Genomic DNA, 16,587 nt, shown 5'->3' with positions numbered 1-16,587 from the left:
TGATGAAATATGGAGGGGATAATAATCAATGTAATGAAACAAGCTATATGAATGGTTGAATGTGAAGCTGATGATGTGCCCTGTAAACTATCACTCAATGCAAAATAAAAACATTTAAATAAAAAAATTTAAAAAAAAAGAGAGACTTTAGAAACTTCTGGTTCCTCTTCCATCTGCTTTATCTGAGGGTATGTCCCACAGATCCATTCATAGCCTTTTTCTCTTCAATCCTTACACATTCTCATATATTTGGACTCCATGATTTCAACCTCAGCAGGAGTGATTCCCACATCTGTCCTGAGATCCCATTCTGAACTGGCAAGTACCTGATTCAAATTTCCTTTTGATTAGCACTGGTAGCATAGTGGTTACAAGTTGGGCTGCTAACCTCAAGGTTGCTTTGTTGTTGTTAAGTGCCTTCGAGTGGGTTCCAACTCATAGTGACCCTGTATAGGGTTTCTGAGGAGCGACTGGTGAGCTTGAGCTGTTGACCTTCTAGTTCAACCGATTCTGCAGTCCAGAGCATTAACCTAAAGTGCCACAGGAGGACTCCAACCTCAAGGTTAGCAGTTTGAAACTACCAGCTGTTTCATGGAAGAAAGATAAGGCTATCTGCTACCATTACGATTTACAGCCTCGGATACCCTATACAGGGTCACTATGAGTCGGAACTGACTCCATGGCACGTAACCAACCAATCAACCAAGCACAAGTATATTTCCAGTTCAACATATTTAATTATCCAAGTTCTGCTTTAAGCAAGCTGCAAATCTCACAAGCATTTTTAAAATCCTTTTTTTCTGGGGGGACTCTGGGAAGACAGTGGCATAAATAGACCCATCCCCACAAACTACAAGAAAAACAAGGAAATGGTGTTCTGGTCTTTGAGGGACTCTGAGTAAGGAACAGTGGAAAGCAGCAGGGAACTACAGAAAGACAAGAATCAACAAGTTAATGAAAATCACTTTCCCCACCATCCATGCCCCTCCCTCCATTCACACAGCAGCTTATAACTGTGAACTGGGGAAGTGGCTCTAGCAAAAGAGGCTGCTTCCCTAATCACCACACCCTTAGCTGAACAAAGAGACAGAGGACTTCAACCTCCTGCTCTGAAATCAATAAGGCCGACCCTCCACAGGGGTCTGTTTGGGGTGTGATATAGCACCTCCCAAGGAGTTGTGCTAGCTTAGTGGTTATGAGTCGGGCTACTAACCACAAGGTCATCAGTTTGAAACTACCAGTCGTTTCTGCTCCCCTAAAGATTTACAGCCTTGAAAACCTTATACAGGGGCGCTATGAGTCAGAACCAACACCACAGCACACCACCACCACCCTCATCTGGACACAAGGAGCTCTGGTAGTGTAGTGGTTATGAATCGGGCTGCAAACCTCAGGAACAGCAGTTCAAAATTACCAGCTGTTCCGCGGGAGAAAGATGAGGCTTTCTGTAAAGATTTATAGCCTCGGAAACTCTGTACAGGATCGCTATGAGTCGGAACCAACACTATGGCACATAACAACATCTGGACACTGTCAGCTATAAGGTATAGAAGATCCCTGCAGTGGAGTCTGTTCCCATAGTCAACACTCTACCAGCCTCCCTGCACACCCCAGAGCTCAGGCCTCTGAAACCAAAAGGACAGGCCTCCTTATGGATCAGTTTGATTCTGTCTGCTTCCCCTTCCAGGTGGTGCTGAGAACTGCAGACTGAGGCTTCTATCTTCTTCTAGGAAGCGGGCATATTGATATAGAGGCTACATCCACATTCAACATACTACCAAATCAACTCTGATATCAATCAGACAATCCTCTCTGGGAATCTGTTCAGAGTGTAACAACCCCTCCCCTACCTAGTAACTGTTGGCTGCTGGACTGATAAGAACTCATACAGAAGGTTCTCTACAGTGGAGCCAAAAGGTGGCTCTCCTACCTAAGTAGAGACTGCTTGCCCACCACAGAGTCTCTGGGGCTCTGAAACCAACAAATCTCTTGGAAGTCTTTCTGGAAAGTGGTAGCCCCTCCTTCTCCTGAAACAGAGGAAGTCTGCAAGTCTTCCCTTGAATGCCAGCTCATATGTAGTAACCCACACAGAACAGGGAAGGAAGCCTTGAGCAAAACCTGAGTGTAACAAGGGTAACACCCATGCCTGAAGGGACTTTGCTGGGTGTGGGATATCTGACTAAAATCAAGGTTGTAGAAACATAGGAGTAATAACCAGAAAGAGAGGTAAGAACACCCCCTGGTGGATACACTGATGAGTGCATGCTATCTCACCCTTGATGGTAAGATACACACTGAACCACAAGGTCCATTTGAACACAGGTTGTCAGTTCAAACCCACCAGCCACTCCTCAGAAACCATATACAGGGTCGCTAAGAGTCAAAACTGACTTGACAGCAGTTAACAACAACAACAATAACACAGGGGGACAGAGTGACCACCAGGATAGTTTCTGGTATGCTTAGGAGACAATAAACTTGAAAACTGATTTATCTGGAACTTTTGAATCTTAATTAAGCCAGGGAAGAGGAAGGAGCTATCAACAGAGATGAAAAGGAAATGGTAAGCAAAGGATGAAGGCTGTGCCTGCCTCAGAGATTTTTGCAGAAAGCAGTACAGGCAAAAACCAAATACTGGGGAGAAATGAGAAGTTAATACCCTAAAAAAACCTAATGTCCCAACAAAAATATAGGAAGACACGCAGAAAGGAAGAACAATGGCCCATTCAAAAAAACATAAGGGAGTGGAAGCACTTAGGGAAGACCAAATAATGGGGGAAATAGAGAATATAATATAACATTATACATAATTAAAGATTTAACAATAGACATATTGTGGGATTCCAGAAGGAGATAAAAAAGAAAGTGACATAACGAATATTTCAAGAAATAATGAACTGGCTTGCAGAATATACCATTAGAACATTTAAATGAATACATGTTTATTGTTTTGTATGTATATATCGAATATTTTTGCTTTGTTCATTTGTGAAATATTAGATGTAAAAAGAAAACCACAGTGAAGAAATAGGATAATTGCTGTTGCCGGGAGGGAATTGTAATCATTGAGATGAAACAAAGTGTATAATTTGCTGAATGTTAAGGCTGATGACCTTGAGTGTTCACAATTCACAATTAAAGAAAAAAAAAGAATGGATGTTGGATTTTGTCAAATGCCTTTTCTGCATCAATCTATATGATCATGTGGTTCTTTTACTTTTTTTAATTATATGGTGGATTATGTTGTTTTTCTAATGTATGTATCAAGAATTCCTGAGGAGAAACTTTGTAGAAAGGGGTCCATCCAAGCAAGAACATACAGAACTACTGCCCACTATCTCACCCAGATGTTGTTGTTGTTGTTGTGATGTGCCGTGGAGTCAGTTCCTACTCATAGCGACCCTACACAGGGCTTCCGAGGCTGTAAATCCCATTTACGGGAGCAGATCACCTCATCTTTCTCCCGCAGAACCGCTGGTAGTTTCGAACTGCTGACCTTGCGGTTCACAGCCCGATTCGTAACCACTACGCTACCAGAGCTCCTTATCTCACCCAGATAGAAGTACAGAAATAGTCTGTTGCCCCAGTGCCTGACACTTCATTCTTTTTCCCCCTTACAAAAGACTCACATTGTCATTGAGTTGATACCAACTCATGGAAACCTCTGGTGGTACAGAGTAGAACTGTTCCATAAGGTTTTCTTGGCTGTAATCTTTATGGAAGCTGATTGCCTGGCCTTTCTTCTTTGGCATCTCTGGGTAGACTGAAACCTGCCATTTTCAGTTCATTATTGTTAGGTACCATCTAGTCTGTTACAACTCATGATGACCCTATGCACAACAGAATGAAACGTTGCCCAGTCCTGTGCCATCCTCACAATTGTTATGTTTGAGACCATTGTTGCTGCCACTGCGTCAATCCCTAAGTGGAATCCGGATCCCCATCCAGAATCATCTGAGGTGGGAAATTTTCACTTGAAAGGACAAGCAGACCAGCCTGAAGCTGCTAGAAGAACAGCTTAAAAGACAGACCAGCAGGAAAAAAAAAAAAAATCAATTAACGGCAGTCTGATTGAACTACTACAAGAACAAGCAAGTTGTTCCCTGGGGAGCTATCAAAGCAAGCGGTCAGGTGCCCTCAGGGCAAACCCCCTTCCAAGACTGAGACTCAAGGGGAAAATACGTGCCTGCATGTGGTCTTGCTGGTGACCACATTTGGTCTACCAAGGGGAAGTGGGGGAAAAACAGCGATGAAGTTATGAGCTAAGTCCAACCACGTTCAATAAACTCCTGTCAACCTGGATTGAAACCTGGTTGTCCAGCAGTATGGCAAGACCTGGGGACTCCTGGGCCCAGGAACAGGGACATGGCCACAGAGGACTAGAATGGAGAGTGAAGCGTCCACCTGATATGAAGTGAGGGGAGATGCACAAGAGCACCCATACCTGCAAATACTACCCATTTGACCTGGCTTCAATGGCTGGATGACCAGAACTCAACAAGAGGAAGAAAGAAGAAAAAAAGAGTAATCTGACATAATTTGATGAACTTGACCTATACTTAATGGATATAGTAGCTCAAAAAAGAGAACGAATCATTACAGCGAGGATCAGTCCCACCCCCTCGGTACACAGGGTTGACAAGGATGGGCAATTTAGATACTGGCTACCCAAAATGAGGGCGCTACAAAGGCACAAAGTGACTGGCTTACAAGCTTTCAAGAGGGAGCCTAGTTTCCAAGGGTGCAGGGGAAGGTAGACTCTCCACTGAGTGGTTTCCAACCTGTCTGGACAGGGCTGGTAAAAGAAGATGGGGATAAGACTCTTGTGGTACAATAGTGAGTAATTGCTATCAGGACTGATTGTGAGTGTTGTAAATGTAAAGGTAGACGTTTTGTAACAAAAGGAGGGGAGTAGTTGATCTTGCAGTCCAGGAGTGGAGAACCCTGGGACCATCAAGGAAGAAGAGCAGAGTGTGGGACCCTATCCAGAGAAGCAGTGACACCAGAGATGGAGGCAGAGATGATGACGTTGAGAGATGGAGTGGCTGGGGACTCTGGACTCAGGGAGGGAGAGGGGCTGTGTGCTGACAGCTGGTGGGTGGGCTTGCGGGGTGTACCCTTTGGTTGTTTGAATGGTTATATATTCCTGAGGGCTTCAGTGTAAATACAAAAACAAAAAACAAAAAACCCGAGGGAATGGAAGCAAATGCTGTTGAATGATGATGCATAGAGGGGATTGTAATCATTACAATGAAATGAAATACTACAGGATGAATGTAAAGCTGATGTTCTCCCATGTAAACTATCACTTAATTCACAATAAAAACTTAAAAAAAATAAATAAACATACAATCCTTCAAATGCAGTCCTTCTGTAGTAAGATAATTCATATATATGAAAATAAATATTACTCCTGAATGCAAGTAAAAACCAAGAAAATTATGGTTACTAGATCATAGTTTTAAGGAGAAAAAGTAAGAAATTCCAAGAACTCAAATAGAAAAATGTATTCATTTTTTAACGTCTTTGGTCTAAATGATTTGTTGTTATTTTCCATATCAGCTATACAAAGGGGCTTCAAAAAGTCTGTGAAAAAATGGAAATAAAAGATAATGGAATTTTCCAGGAAGTTTTACCAGATCCCTCATATCCATTTTAATACAAATACAAGCAAACCATTTTATCACAACATTTAAGCTTTTAAAAAATCACAATACAGAATAGTACTCATAAGAGTAACTGTATTAATCCAAAACAGTATGAAAGCATGGAAGATAATCTTAACCTCCCTCCCTCCAATTCCAATGTATCTTCAAAAACATGGTCATTCTGCTTTTCACCATTTCCACTGTATTTGCCTTGGTTTAATGCAGGGGCTGTTGTTGTTGTTATGTGCTGTGGAGTCAGTTCTGACTCAGTGACCCTAAACAGGGTTTCCGAGGCTGTAAATCTTCACAGGAGCAGAAAGCCTCATCTTTCTCCAGCGGAACAGTTGGTAGTTTTGAACTGCTGACCTTAAGGTTCGAAGCCCAATCCGTAACCGCTACGCTACCAGAGCTCCTTAATGCAGGGGTGGGGAACCTTTTTTCTGTGAAAATTTGTATCAGCATTCGTGGGCCATACAAAATTATCAACTTAAAAATTAGTCTGCTATATTTGGTCAACCATTTAATTAACTCACCCCTATGAGATGGCTGGAAATGCAGTTACCTTGACAGAGCCAAGATTTTGTGGTTCTTATTATACGACCCATGGGCCAGACATTCCCCACCCCTGACTTAGTACAAACTCAAAAGAGTCTTGGTAGCACAATGGTTAAGTACGCCGTTGCCAACTGAAAGGTTCATGATTCAACTTCACCCAGTGGCTCCGTGGGGGAAACACCTGGCAATCTGTTTCCATACAGTTTATAGCCTAGCAAATGCTATGGGGCAGTTCTACTAGAGTTAAAATGGACTCAACGGCACCCAACCATAACAGTACAAATTGGTAGCCAATAGGTTGAATGCAGTTCAAAAAAATGTTTTGTTTGAAAACACATTCTTCTTTAATCTGAGTTGAAGGACAAAGACAATTCCAGAGGTCAGAGCTGCTGTGGGAGCAAAAGATCTCCATTTAGGCCAGGTAACTATAGTGATCCTTCCAGAATGTCCACACCTGCTGATGTTGAGTCAGTTACAACTCAGTGACCCCGTATAGGGTTTCTGGGGCTATAAATCTTTATGGGAGCAGAAAGTCTCATATTTCTCCTGCGGAGTGGTTAGTGGATTCAAACTGCTTACTTTGTGGTTAGCAGCACAACATGTAACTCACTATGCCCAACCCACTACGCTACCAGGGCTCCTGATAGGCTAGGGGAAAGGGGAGAAGGGGAGCCTACAGCAGGGACATCTCCTCCTGCTTATATCTCCTCTGACCAGAATCCTTTGTCCCCTTGAAGACTGCAGTATTCAGTGGCTCGCTTAACATTCCTATTAAAGAGAGCATAAGCAATATGTACCTGGTCTGGCATTTCTTAGATTTTTTGGAGATGCGCTTCTTCTTTGAAGGTCCACGCTTTTTGCGTCCTGCAGGAACTGAAAGGATAAATAGTTCACTTGTACTCTGAAAAGTGGTACCATTGAGCAATTGGTAGAGGGCACACCCAAAAACAACCACAACCAAGCCCAGAAAGCAGCATCTACAAACAAAAATTGTTTGTCTAAAGACTCCAGACTACTTCATTAGTCATTCTGAATGAATTTACCTCTGTAAATCTCGTAACTTCCAGCAGAGTAAGCTGGGTGGATTCTGTCATATATACTGAGGGTTATATTGAGGCTGGGAGTCCTAGGATAAGCACTGGACTGCAAACTGCAAGGTCATCAGTTCAAACCCACTAGCCACTCCTCAGAAGCCCCATAGAGGGCTGCTATTGAGTCCAAACCAACTGGATGGCACTTAACAATATGCTGAGTTTACATGAGTATGCCACTAAAGGATGGATTTCACGAACAGCTGAAGCGTTTGCAGTATAAGCAGCAGTGTGGCACAGGTCATTCACTTACTATGGGAACAGAAGTTGGTTTCCTAGGGCAGTACTTTCACCAAGACAGTACCTTCATACAAGCCAGATCTTTCTACCTTAGTCTATGACCCTTACTGCTGGGTGTTCTAGCCAGAGATTTATGGTTCATGTCATTCACCTGGGAAAGGTGAAAAGAGCTAAAAGTTCTTTCTGCAAGAGACTCACAGTCAATTAGGGGAGACAGATTCAAAGACATATTACAACAGTGTGACTAGTATTTTTTGTAGATATGCATTCTAAGAGCTTTGGAAGCCCAGAGGTAAGGAGTAATTCTAACTTACACAGAACAAGTGACAAATGGGCTGTGCACAATTGAAAAATGGGATCACCTCAGGACAAAAAAAATAAATAAAAGCAAGCATAATTCACAAAGACAATGTTCTACATTCTACTTTGGTGAGTAGTGACAAGTATCTTGAAAGTTCATAAGCAGCCATCTAAGGCTGTTATTATACTACTGCTTTCTCCCTGCCTAGAGGAAAGAACTATATGGTGCCTGGCAACCCACTACCAAATGTTCTGAAAAGGATCACATTAGGAGGTCCTAGATTTCATGGGAGAAAATGTGGAACAAAACTCAAAATAAGCAGGCTTATTGGGGGAACCCCAAGACTACCACCCTTGGTTATCATTCAGGTTTGGAAATGAGCGCACCCCTGTGGCTCAATTTTCAGCCAAGCAACAGATATGTATATAGCGGGGACAACAACACTAGTTGTCCATAGCACACCATAGAATGGTTAACCATTCGAGATCAAAAGGGTAGCATTTACCTAGGAGCAAAATTTAGAAAGGTGAGGGAGGAATGGAAACAATAAACCCAAGGAAGAAGTCGGTTCAGTGATATTACATTGAGGGGATTTGATCATTGAGATGAAAAAAGTCGATAGTTTGTTGAATGTAAAACTGATGATCTGTTCTGTAAACCTTCACTTAATTCTCAATAAAATGTTTTTGCTTTAAGACTAAGAAAGCACTCCAGGTTAAGGGAATTAGCAACTACTAAGATACAGAGAAAATGAGAAAGCATGGTATGTTCTGTTGTTGTTATTGTTATGTGCTGGCAAGTTGGTTCTGATTCATGGCGACTCTGTAAAGGGTTCCCTAGGAACAGCTGGTGGGTCGGGTCTGAACTGCAAACCCTGTAGTCCAATAAAACACAATCACCTCACTTTTAATGCTCCATACCAAATCAAGGAAAAGTGGTCCTATCAACCTTCCCTCAGTTAACTGCAAATATAAAATTGCTTCTCCTTCCTACTATAGTAAAATCTGTGAAAGCCGGAACCTGTGTAAAACAGAAAACTTGTCCGAGAAAGAGAACTTCCTTTCTCTCACCTCAATCCCACATAATCAAAAGGCCCTCTCAACTCAATCGCACATACCCAAAAGGATTTTGGACCCATCTTTAACTTTGGCTATGATATACCATCCCAGTGTTCATTAACCTATACTTTCTCTGGCTCTCAACTGGTATTTCATATATATTATTTCTGTCTTCCAAATTAGATTTAAAATTATCTGAATACAGGGAATTCAAGGACCTCCATTATGTGAGTCCTGGTGTGGTGCTGTGGGCCAACGCGTCAGACTGCAAAGTCGTTTGAACTGCAAGGTTGGTGGGTCAAGCTCACCAGCTGCTCCTTGGAAACCCTATACAGGGTTGCTATGGGTCAGAATCGACTTGACAGCACTTAACAACAATTAAGTTATACTGTGTGCAGTAAATTGATTTTTTGTTTTTTATAAATTCCTATTGTGAACTGAGTAAAGGTTAACAGACAAGACCATCAGTTTAAAATTCAACAAATCATACACTGTTTCATCTCAATGATTTCAATCCCCTCCATGCAACAGCAGTTATCCCACTTCCTCCCTGTGGTTATTTCCACTCCGCCCTCCATCCTATTCCTTCTCAACTTGGTCCTTAGGTAAATGTTGCCCTTTTGACCTTGAATGATTGACCATTCCACGGTGAGCATACCTTGCTAGTGTTGTTGTCCCCCTATATACCTATTTACCGCTTAGCTGAAAATCAGGACATGAGGGTGAGTTCCATTCCAGACCTGAAGGGTGGTTGAGGGCCATGGTCTCAGTTTCCTCCAGTCTCTTTCTGACCAGTAACATGGTTTTATATATATATATGTGCAAGTATACAAAATTTTGAGTTTTGCTCCCCATTTTCTCACTGTATCCAGAACCTTCTAATGTGATCCCTTTCAGAGCAGTTAGTAACAGTAGCTGGGCACCATCTAGTTCTAGTTTCAGAGTCGTGGAACAACATTCATATGTTCTATTAGTCCACTAGACTAATTGATTACAAGCATCTTCAATTCTCATCACTTTTTATTCTTCCACACATGGAGACACCAATAGTTGTAACCTTAGATGGCTGAACTGATTCTTACATTATTTACTGATTAACTTAGCCCTTTTTAAGGACCTCTGGTAGCTAGTGGTTATGAATCAGGCTGTGAACCGCAAGGTCAGCAACTCGAAACTACCAGCTGTTCTGCAGGAGAAAGGTGAGGCTTTCTGCTCCCATAAAGATTTACAGCCTCGGAAACCCTGTACAGGGTCTCTATGATTTGGAACCGACTACACGGCATATGACCACCACCACCACCATACTACTATTTTCTCTAGAATACAGAAAAAGTTCCTCCACCATGCCCTGAAAGATCCTTGTCACTGGGATGGCTGCCTACACCTTGGTCACTAAGAGGCTGCTGAAATTACACAGGGTTGGTAAACCTATGTAAGAGACAAATGCCTCTTGCAGAAAGAGCATACTAGGTAGTATAGGCACACCTGGCATACACGTTTCACTAGGAATATTTAGTAGGCTAGGTATAATTGGCTTACCAGGTGTCACAGAGATATGTTTGGTTTTATTTTTCCTTTTCTTTGGTTGTTCTACCACAGGTTTTGGTTCTTCATCAGTTGACAACTTTTCAGCTGCATTTGGTGGTTGGCAAAGATTTTCACCAGTATTTTGCTCACCATCATCATTGCGTTCAGAGATAGCCATTTCACTCAGCTGTTTTTCAATTAAGGCGCTTTCGCCCTCATCACATAAATTCCCTTCTTTTAGCACTGAGCCATCCAAACAATTGTCAGCATGCTTATCATCTATAAAGAGAAGTGGAAACTTCCTGGTAATAAGCTGTGCATCAGTATCAGATGATTTATCCAGACTCTCATCTAAAATTCAAGAGACATAATCACATATGTATATATATATACTCTTTTCCCACACTCCCTTATTCATTAAACTTCAGCAGAGATCACTGAGCACAAATTAAGTAAGTCTGGAACTATGACATTATGATCTTTTAGAACCAGTGTTATTTTAATTTGTTCCTTCTGTTTCTTATTTATTTTACTGAGAATGGCAACAGATAAAACAGTAACCAAAGTTCTAATGGTAATTTTCAAATCACATTCTCTAAGTAGCACTGTATAGTTGCTCAGTGGTTCCCAAACAGACATGTATATTTTTACTGGTCCACAGTAAAAGAAGAAATTAGAGCAATATAAGTAATGTGGATGTTTTTTCATCAAGTTAAATTTCTACAATTTAAAGAACTACCCTGTATTTTGAGATTGATTATGCCCTTGCTAAACTTTTTGTTTAGCAGCAGCAAGGGGTTCAAGTGTAGCAACAATTATAAGACTGGCACAGGACTGGGTAGTGTTTTGTTCTGCTGTGAAGAGATGGTCACTGTGTTGGTATCGACGTGATGGCACTTAACAACAAACTTTTAGTGCTCTTTATTTTACAAAATTATGGTTATAGTAAATAGTAGTTGGAAATTTTTTATTTCTTTCACTGAAAATTTTTAAATTGGCAACTCTGTGTTGGTCATCAAAATTTAATTTTTTAACATGTTCATAAACCCAAAGCTCTCAGAATCACTGAGCTAAGTCCTGAGAGTAGCATTCTCTAAGAGACCTTGGGACTATTAGGAACACCACTGCCCTTCACTGAGGGATTCTTTTTCTAGAAAATAAGGGGGTATCTACTACCAGATGCTTTCTGTAGTTTGTGCAGAGTTCAATTTCTAGTTTTCTAAGATTCTAAACGTAAAGATGTTAAAGCTTATTTATGGCACAAAAGTTCTTTATCCTAAAAATAGAGATTTGGGATAATTTTTTGAGTTAACTATAAAAATCTTTCAAATATTCAATAGGAGAAAGGAGTGGATGTCCCTATGGCAAAAATCATCCTTCCTAGAAAACTGAGACTTCCCACCTGCTGTTGAAATTTTCTTTTAAGTTGCAATTTATTTTTTAAATTGACAAAGATAAGAAGTGAGGTTGGAAGCATGTTTTAAAGCTCATCAAATCTTCTTTTCTATAAAATTGTCTAAATTCATTACATAACAAAAGAAATGATATATGGATAAGAGTAAAAAAATCTATTAAGACCCTCTCAACCCCCATTATTGGATGGATGCTCACAGCTAGAGTTCAAGGATCAGAAAGATAAGAGAAGCTGGATGAAAGTTCCTCAAAAGAACATACTCTGAAGAGGCAATAGCAGACCAATTATAAGACTGTAAGGGGAGCCTCAAGGCTATGCCAATAAAGTCTTTGAACACTTAAAAACAGAAACAAAAACGAAGAATATGCTCTGATCCAAGGAGTTAGCAACTTATGACCTTTGATTTCTGGTTGTCATTCATGCCCTGCTCTGGAGCTACCTCCCTTCTGGTTCCCCTTGTATTACCGTAACTTATTACACTCCTTACTCTGTCCTGCTCAGGCACATCCACCCACACAGCTAAGAAACTAGGGTTCCAAGCCACCTCTCTTGTCCCTGTTTTGATATCCCAGGTTTCTAGTAAACTCTGACCAATGGTAGCTCTTGGGTACTTAGCAAGCCTGTATTTTCAGGACATCCATTTTCAGTTTATTTCATTTCAGCAAACATTAACTAGGTGCCAATGTATCATGTCTTATACCTGGTACTGAACAAATAAAAATAAATAAAATACCCTAATGATTAAGAAGCTCCTTGTCTTCCTGTGTTTCATGCCAACTGAGCAGGTTTAGAACTATGGATAAAGCTCCTCTGGGCCTCCCAAAACATTAGAAAAGCCTCTGAATGCAAAGAGGCAAGGACCTGCTATGGGAAATAAGCTCTAAGATTGTATACAAACAGAAATCTCTAGGAAATGTACAGAGAGCAGAGAAAGGCATAGACAAACAGCTAGATGGAGAGAGCAGAATTTCCCTGACAAGTAAGTCACTGCCTGCTGACCCTTGACTATTACGCCCCCGAAATTTCCAACCAAGTTGGAAATAAGAGTAAGTCTATGTTCATTACTCTTTCTTCCTCTTTCTGCCTTCTCCTTTCACACCTTGAGAAGGAGAAAAAGGTGGAGCAGGTCACCCTTCATACTCCTTAGCCTCAGTTCTTGATTGTCTGCCCTTTGCTTCTTAAGAACCCTACCTAATGCAGATGCCAGAGGCATAAGGCAGCAAGAACAGTTACTGCTATATTAGGCAACTTACCAGGAAGTGTGGCAAAACCAGACATATCCACTTCTGAGCACATGAAGTAACATTCACTACTGAGTGATACAGGATAAAAAGCTTGACTTAGGCTGAAACTACTGTTTGTGATGTGATTTAAGACCTCAGTTACTTCTCTAAGAATTGGTAGTGTACTTGCCTTTGCTACTGCTTTCACACAGCTTAGTTTTCTTTTTGTCAGAGAAGCATTCAGAATCTGATTTTGATGCAATCACCATGCAGCTGAGAAATGAGATAGTGAAACTCAAATGAGACAGAGAAATATGGATGCAACATTCTTCTTTCTAAGGCAATTTCTACGTTTTTAACAATGACATGATCACTTTTTACAAAGGCAATTTTTGTTTCCTGCTGTCACTCTGTCCTCCATCTTTGGAACTACTGAATTTTACCATTATTACAGATTTTTCCATCATTTCCAATTTTATACTGAATCTTCCCATGACATTCTTTCATCCCTTGTGCTCTTTCAGAAGGAGGTGTCTGTCAAGTACTCAGAGTGAAATTGGCCAGTGTCACAGACTGTATATAATCCAAGATCTTAGGGGAAGTTCATTGTCATTTTTCTTTATCGTCTTAGAGATTCAGTTGTTTGAGAAGAAAGGTAGAGGCCCACAGTTGGAGAGAGACAGTCCTAGAGCAGGGGTGTTTCTCATCAGCACCATTCTTTGCAATTCAAAACTAGCACCACCATCTAACTGATAGACTACTCTCGCAGGAGACGATATCAGCTGTGACCATGCTACCTGTGGTACTGGTGATGAGCTCCTCATTCTATGCCAACCCTGGTACTTGGGTCAAAGATTCCAGCAGGGCTGGAATTCATCACTTCCTTGCATTTTCCAAATTGTGTACCAGAAGTACAGTAAACCTTTATCATAAGAGAAAAAATATATTTATAGGAGCAATACTGTCAAGTCTAGCTTTCAACCATGGATTATTTAATAGAATAATGAAAGCAAAACAGCGAAAGACAAAATGAATAAATGTGATCTTATAAAAATTCAAAACTTTTGCTCATCAAAAGACTTTACCAGATACCAGAGTAGAAGGATTCAAGCTGGCAAATTAGGCTGATACATTATCCAGACCATAAGTCTCTTATGTATAAGAGACTTGAGAAATCAAATGAAATAAATACAGATGACAATTCTGAAACCCAGAGTCAAAGGGAATGATAAAGAAGTAAATTAAATACCAAAGAGAGGAAGAGATTAGACAAAACAGTGAATAAGGAGTCATGAATTGCCAACCAGCACAGCGTGGCCATATTGAATTATTGCAAATAGCATTTCAATCAGATCAGGAAACAGATAACCAGCTCTACTTGCCCAGGAGGAATAACTTATGTGTGACTGGAATTCCAGAGCAGAAAGAGACAAAAAGAAGCACCAAGAAAACTGTTAAGGATTTTTTTTTTTAAAGAAAACTTTCCTAATATCAAGAAAGACAAACAGATGTGCAATCATGAAGCTCAGAAAGCTCCAAATAGGATACAACCCAAGAGAAAATAGAACATATCACAATCAAATGTTCTAAAACCATTGACAAAGAAAGAATCCTGAAAGCAGCTCAAGAGAAAACAAAAAGTTACCTATGAAAGAGAACCAATAAGAATAAAGATCTGAGTTTGAACTGTCAATTTTTCAGTTAATAGTCAACACCTAATCCACAGTGCCATCCAGACTCGTTTCTATTAAGATTGTAGTATAGAAAACCTGATGGCGCAGTTCTACTCTGTTATGTGGGGTCTCTATGAGATAAAATTGACTTGATGTCATCTAACAACAACATACCTGTGGATGGAATCCCATTTGGGTATAGGGTAGGGCGAGTCCTAAACCAATAGCTGCTGAGTTACGAGGAACAACAGAGACACAGAGACAAGAAAACACCAAAAAGGGAAGACAGATGCCACATAAGAATCACCAAGGCTACCCCAGAGGAGACAGAGAGAGAACCTTCCCTCAGAGCTGGTGCTCTGAACTCAGACTTCAAATCTTCTGAACTGTGAGAGCATAAAGGTCTGCTCTTTAAAGCCAAAAAAGAAAAAAGAATAAGCTCTGAGTTCTTAGCAAAAACCATGCAGGCAAGAAGACAATGAAATTATATATTCAAAACCAATGAAAGAAAAAACAAAACAAAACTGCCAACCCAATATCCTGCAATACTGTCTCTGAAATAGGATAGCAAAATTAAGACATTCCCAGATGAACAAATTAAGGGAATCTGTAAAAACCAGAACAACCTTATAAGAAATGCTAAAGAGAGTCCTTCAGACAAAGAACCAACAACAGGGGGTTGTTGTTGTTATGTGCCATGGAATCAGTTCCGACTCATAGTGACCCTGTACAGGGTTTCTGAGGCTGTAAGTCTTTACGGGAGCAGAAAGCCTCATGCGGAAAGGCTGGTAGTTTCAAACTGCTGACCTTGAGGTTAGTGGCCTGATTCATAACAACCGAAAATTAACCACACAGCATCATCCTGAAATTAACCCAGATAAAGAAATATCAAAAAGAAAATAAAAACAAGACTCGAAATAGGGAACCAGAGGTGTCAATTTGTAACTGATGACAATTCCAAATTTTTTAAACAATGATAATTTCAAAGCAAAAATGGAATAAATTATGTATTTATAAAATTTCCAGATGGAGAAGAGTCAGGATGAAATCAAAATAAAACAAAGGGCTGTTTTAAACTTGAGAAGATAATAATTACAGGGCAACCTCAAAAAAAATCATGATAAAGGGAGAAAAGATTGAAGTTGTCAAAGATTTCATTTTGCTTGGATCCACAGCATTCATGGAAGCAGCAGCCAAGAAATCAGACAACGATTGCAATAAGCAAATCTGTTGCAAAAGACCTCTTTAAAGAGACCTAAGCCATGGTATTTTCAATTGGCTCATATACATGTGAAAGTTGGACAATGAAAAGGAAGACCAAAGAAGAATCTATGCATTTGACTTACGGCATCAGAGAAGAATATTAAAAGTACCATGGAGTGACAGAAGAACAAACAAATCTACGTTAGCAGAAACACAGCCAGAATGCTCCTTAGATACCAGGATGGCAAGACTTCATCTTGTCATACTTCAGACATGTTATTTATCAGGAGGGAGAAGGACATCATGCTTGGTAAGACTGAGGGTCAGCAAAAAAGAGGAAGACCCCAACAAGACAGACTGACACACTAACAGCAGCAATGGGCTCAAATGTAACAACATTTATGAAGATGGCGCAGGACCAAGCACCTAACAACAACTCACCAAAATAAAAAGAAAATCATAAAGTCTTGGTAAACACTAAATAAACAGCAACAAAGGAAATGATAAGAAAATTTATCAACAAAAAAAACTCAGCACAGAAAAATATACCGAACAAATAATCAAAATGCAAACCCCAAAAAATACCACAGCATCCACAGACAAATGTAAAAACCTTCCCTAAAAGCCGAGACTGTAAATTCCAAAAAGGCAAGT

General features: G+C 40.4%; 1 protein-coding gene across 1 annotated transcript in view; it reads right to left on the bottom strand.

The window, feature by feature from the left end:
- The window catches only part of ACRC (acidic repeat containing), a 52,614-nt gene that overhangs the window by 6,770 nt on the left and 29,257 nt on the right, over positions 1–16,587 (bottom strand). The window contains exons 4-7 of the mRNA XM_006868556.1: positions 13,901–13,979; positions 10,433–10,771; positions 9,589–9,595; positions 7,001–7,180 (exon numbers count right to left, since the gene is read on the bottom strand). Coding sequence (XP_006868618.1) covers positions 7,001–7,180; positions 9,589–9,595; positions 10,433–10,771; positions 13,901–13,979 — 605 coding nt within the window. The remainder of the gene's footprint in view (positions 1–7,000; positions 7,181–9,588; positions 9,596–10,432; positions 10,772–13,900; positions 13,980–16,587) is intronic.

The sequence above is a fragment of the Chrysochloris asiatica genome, unplaced genomic scaffold (genome assembly GCF_000296735.1).
Source record: "Chrysochloris asiatica unplaced genomic scaffold, ChrAsi1.0 scaffold00118, whole genome shotgun sequence".
Classification (NCBI taxonomy): domain Eukaryota; kingdom Metazoa; phylum Chordata; class Mammalia; order Afrosoricida; family Chrysochloridae; genus Chrysochloris; species Chrysochloris asiatica.
This window is presented reverse-complemented; position numbering and strand designations above follow the sequence as displayed.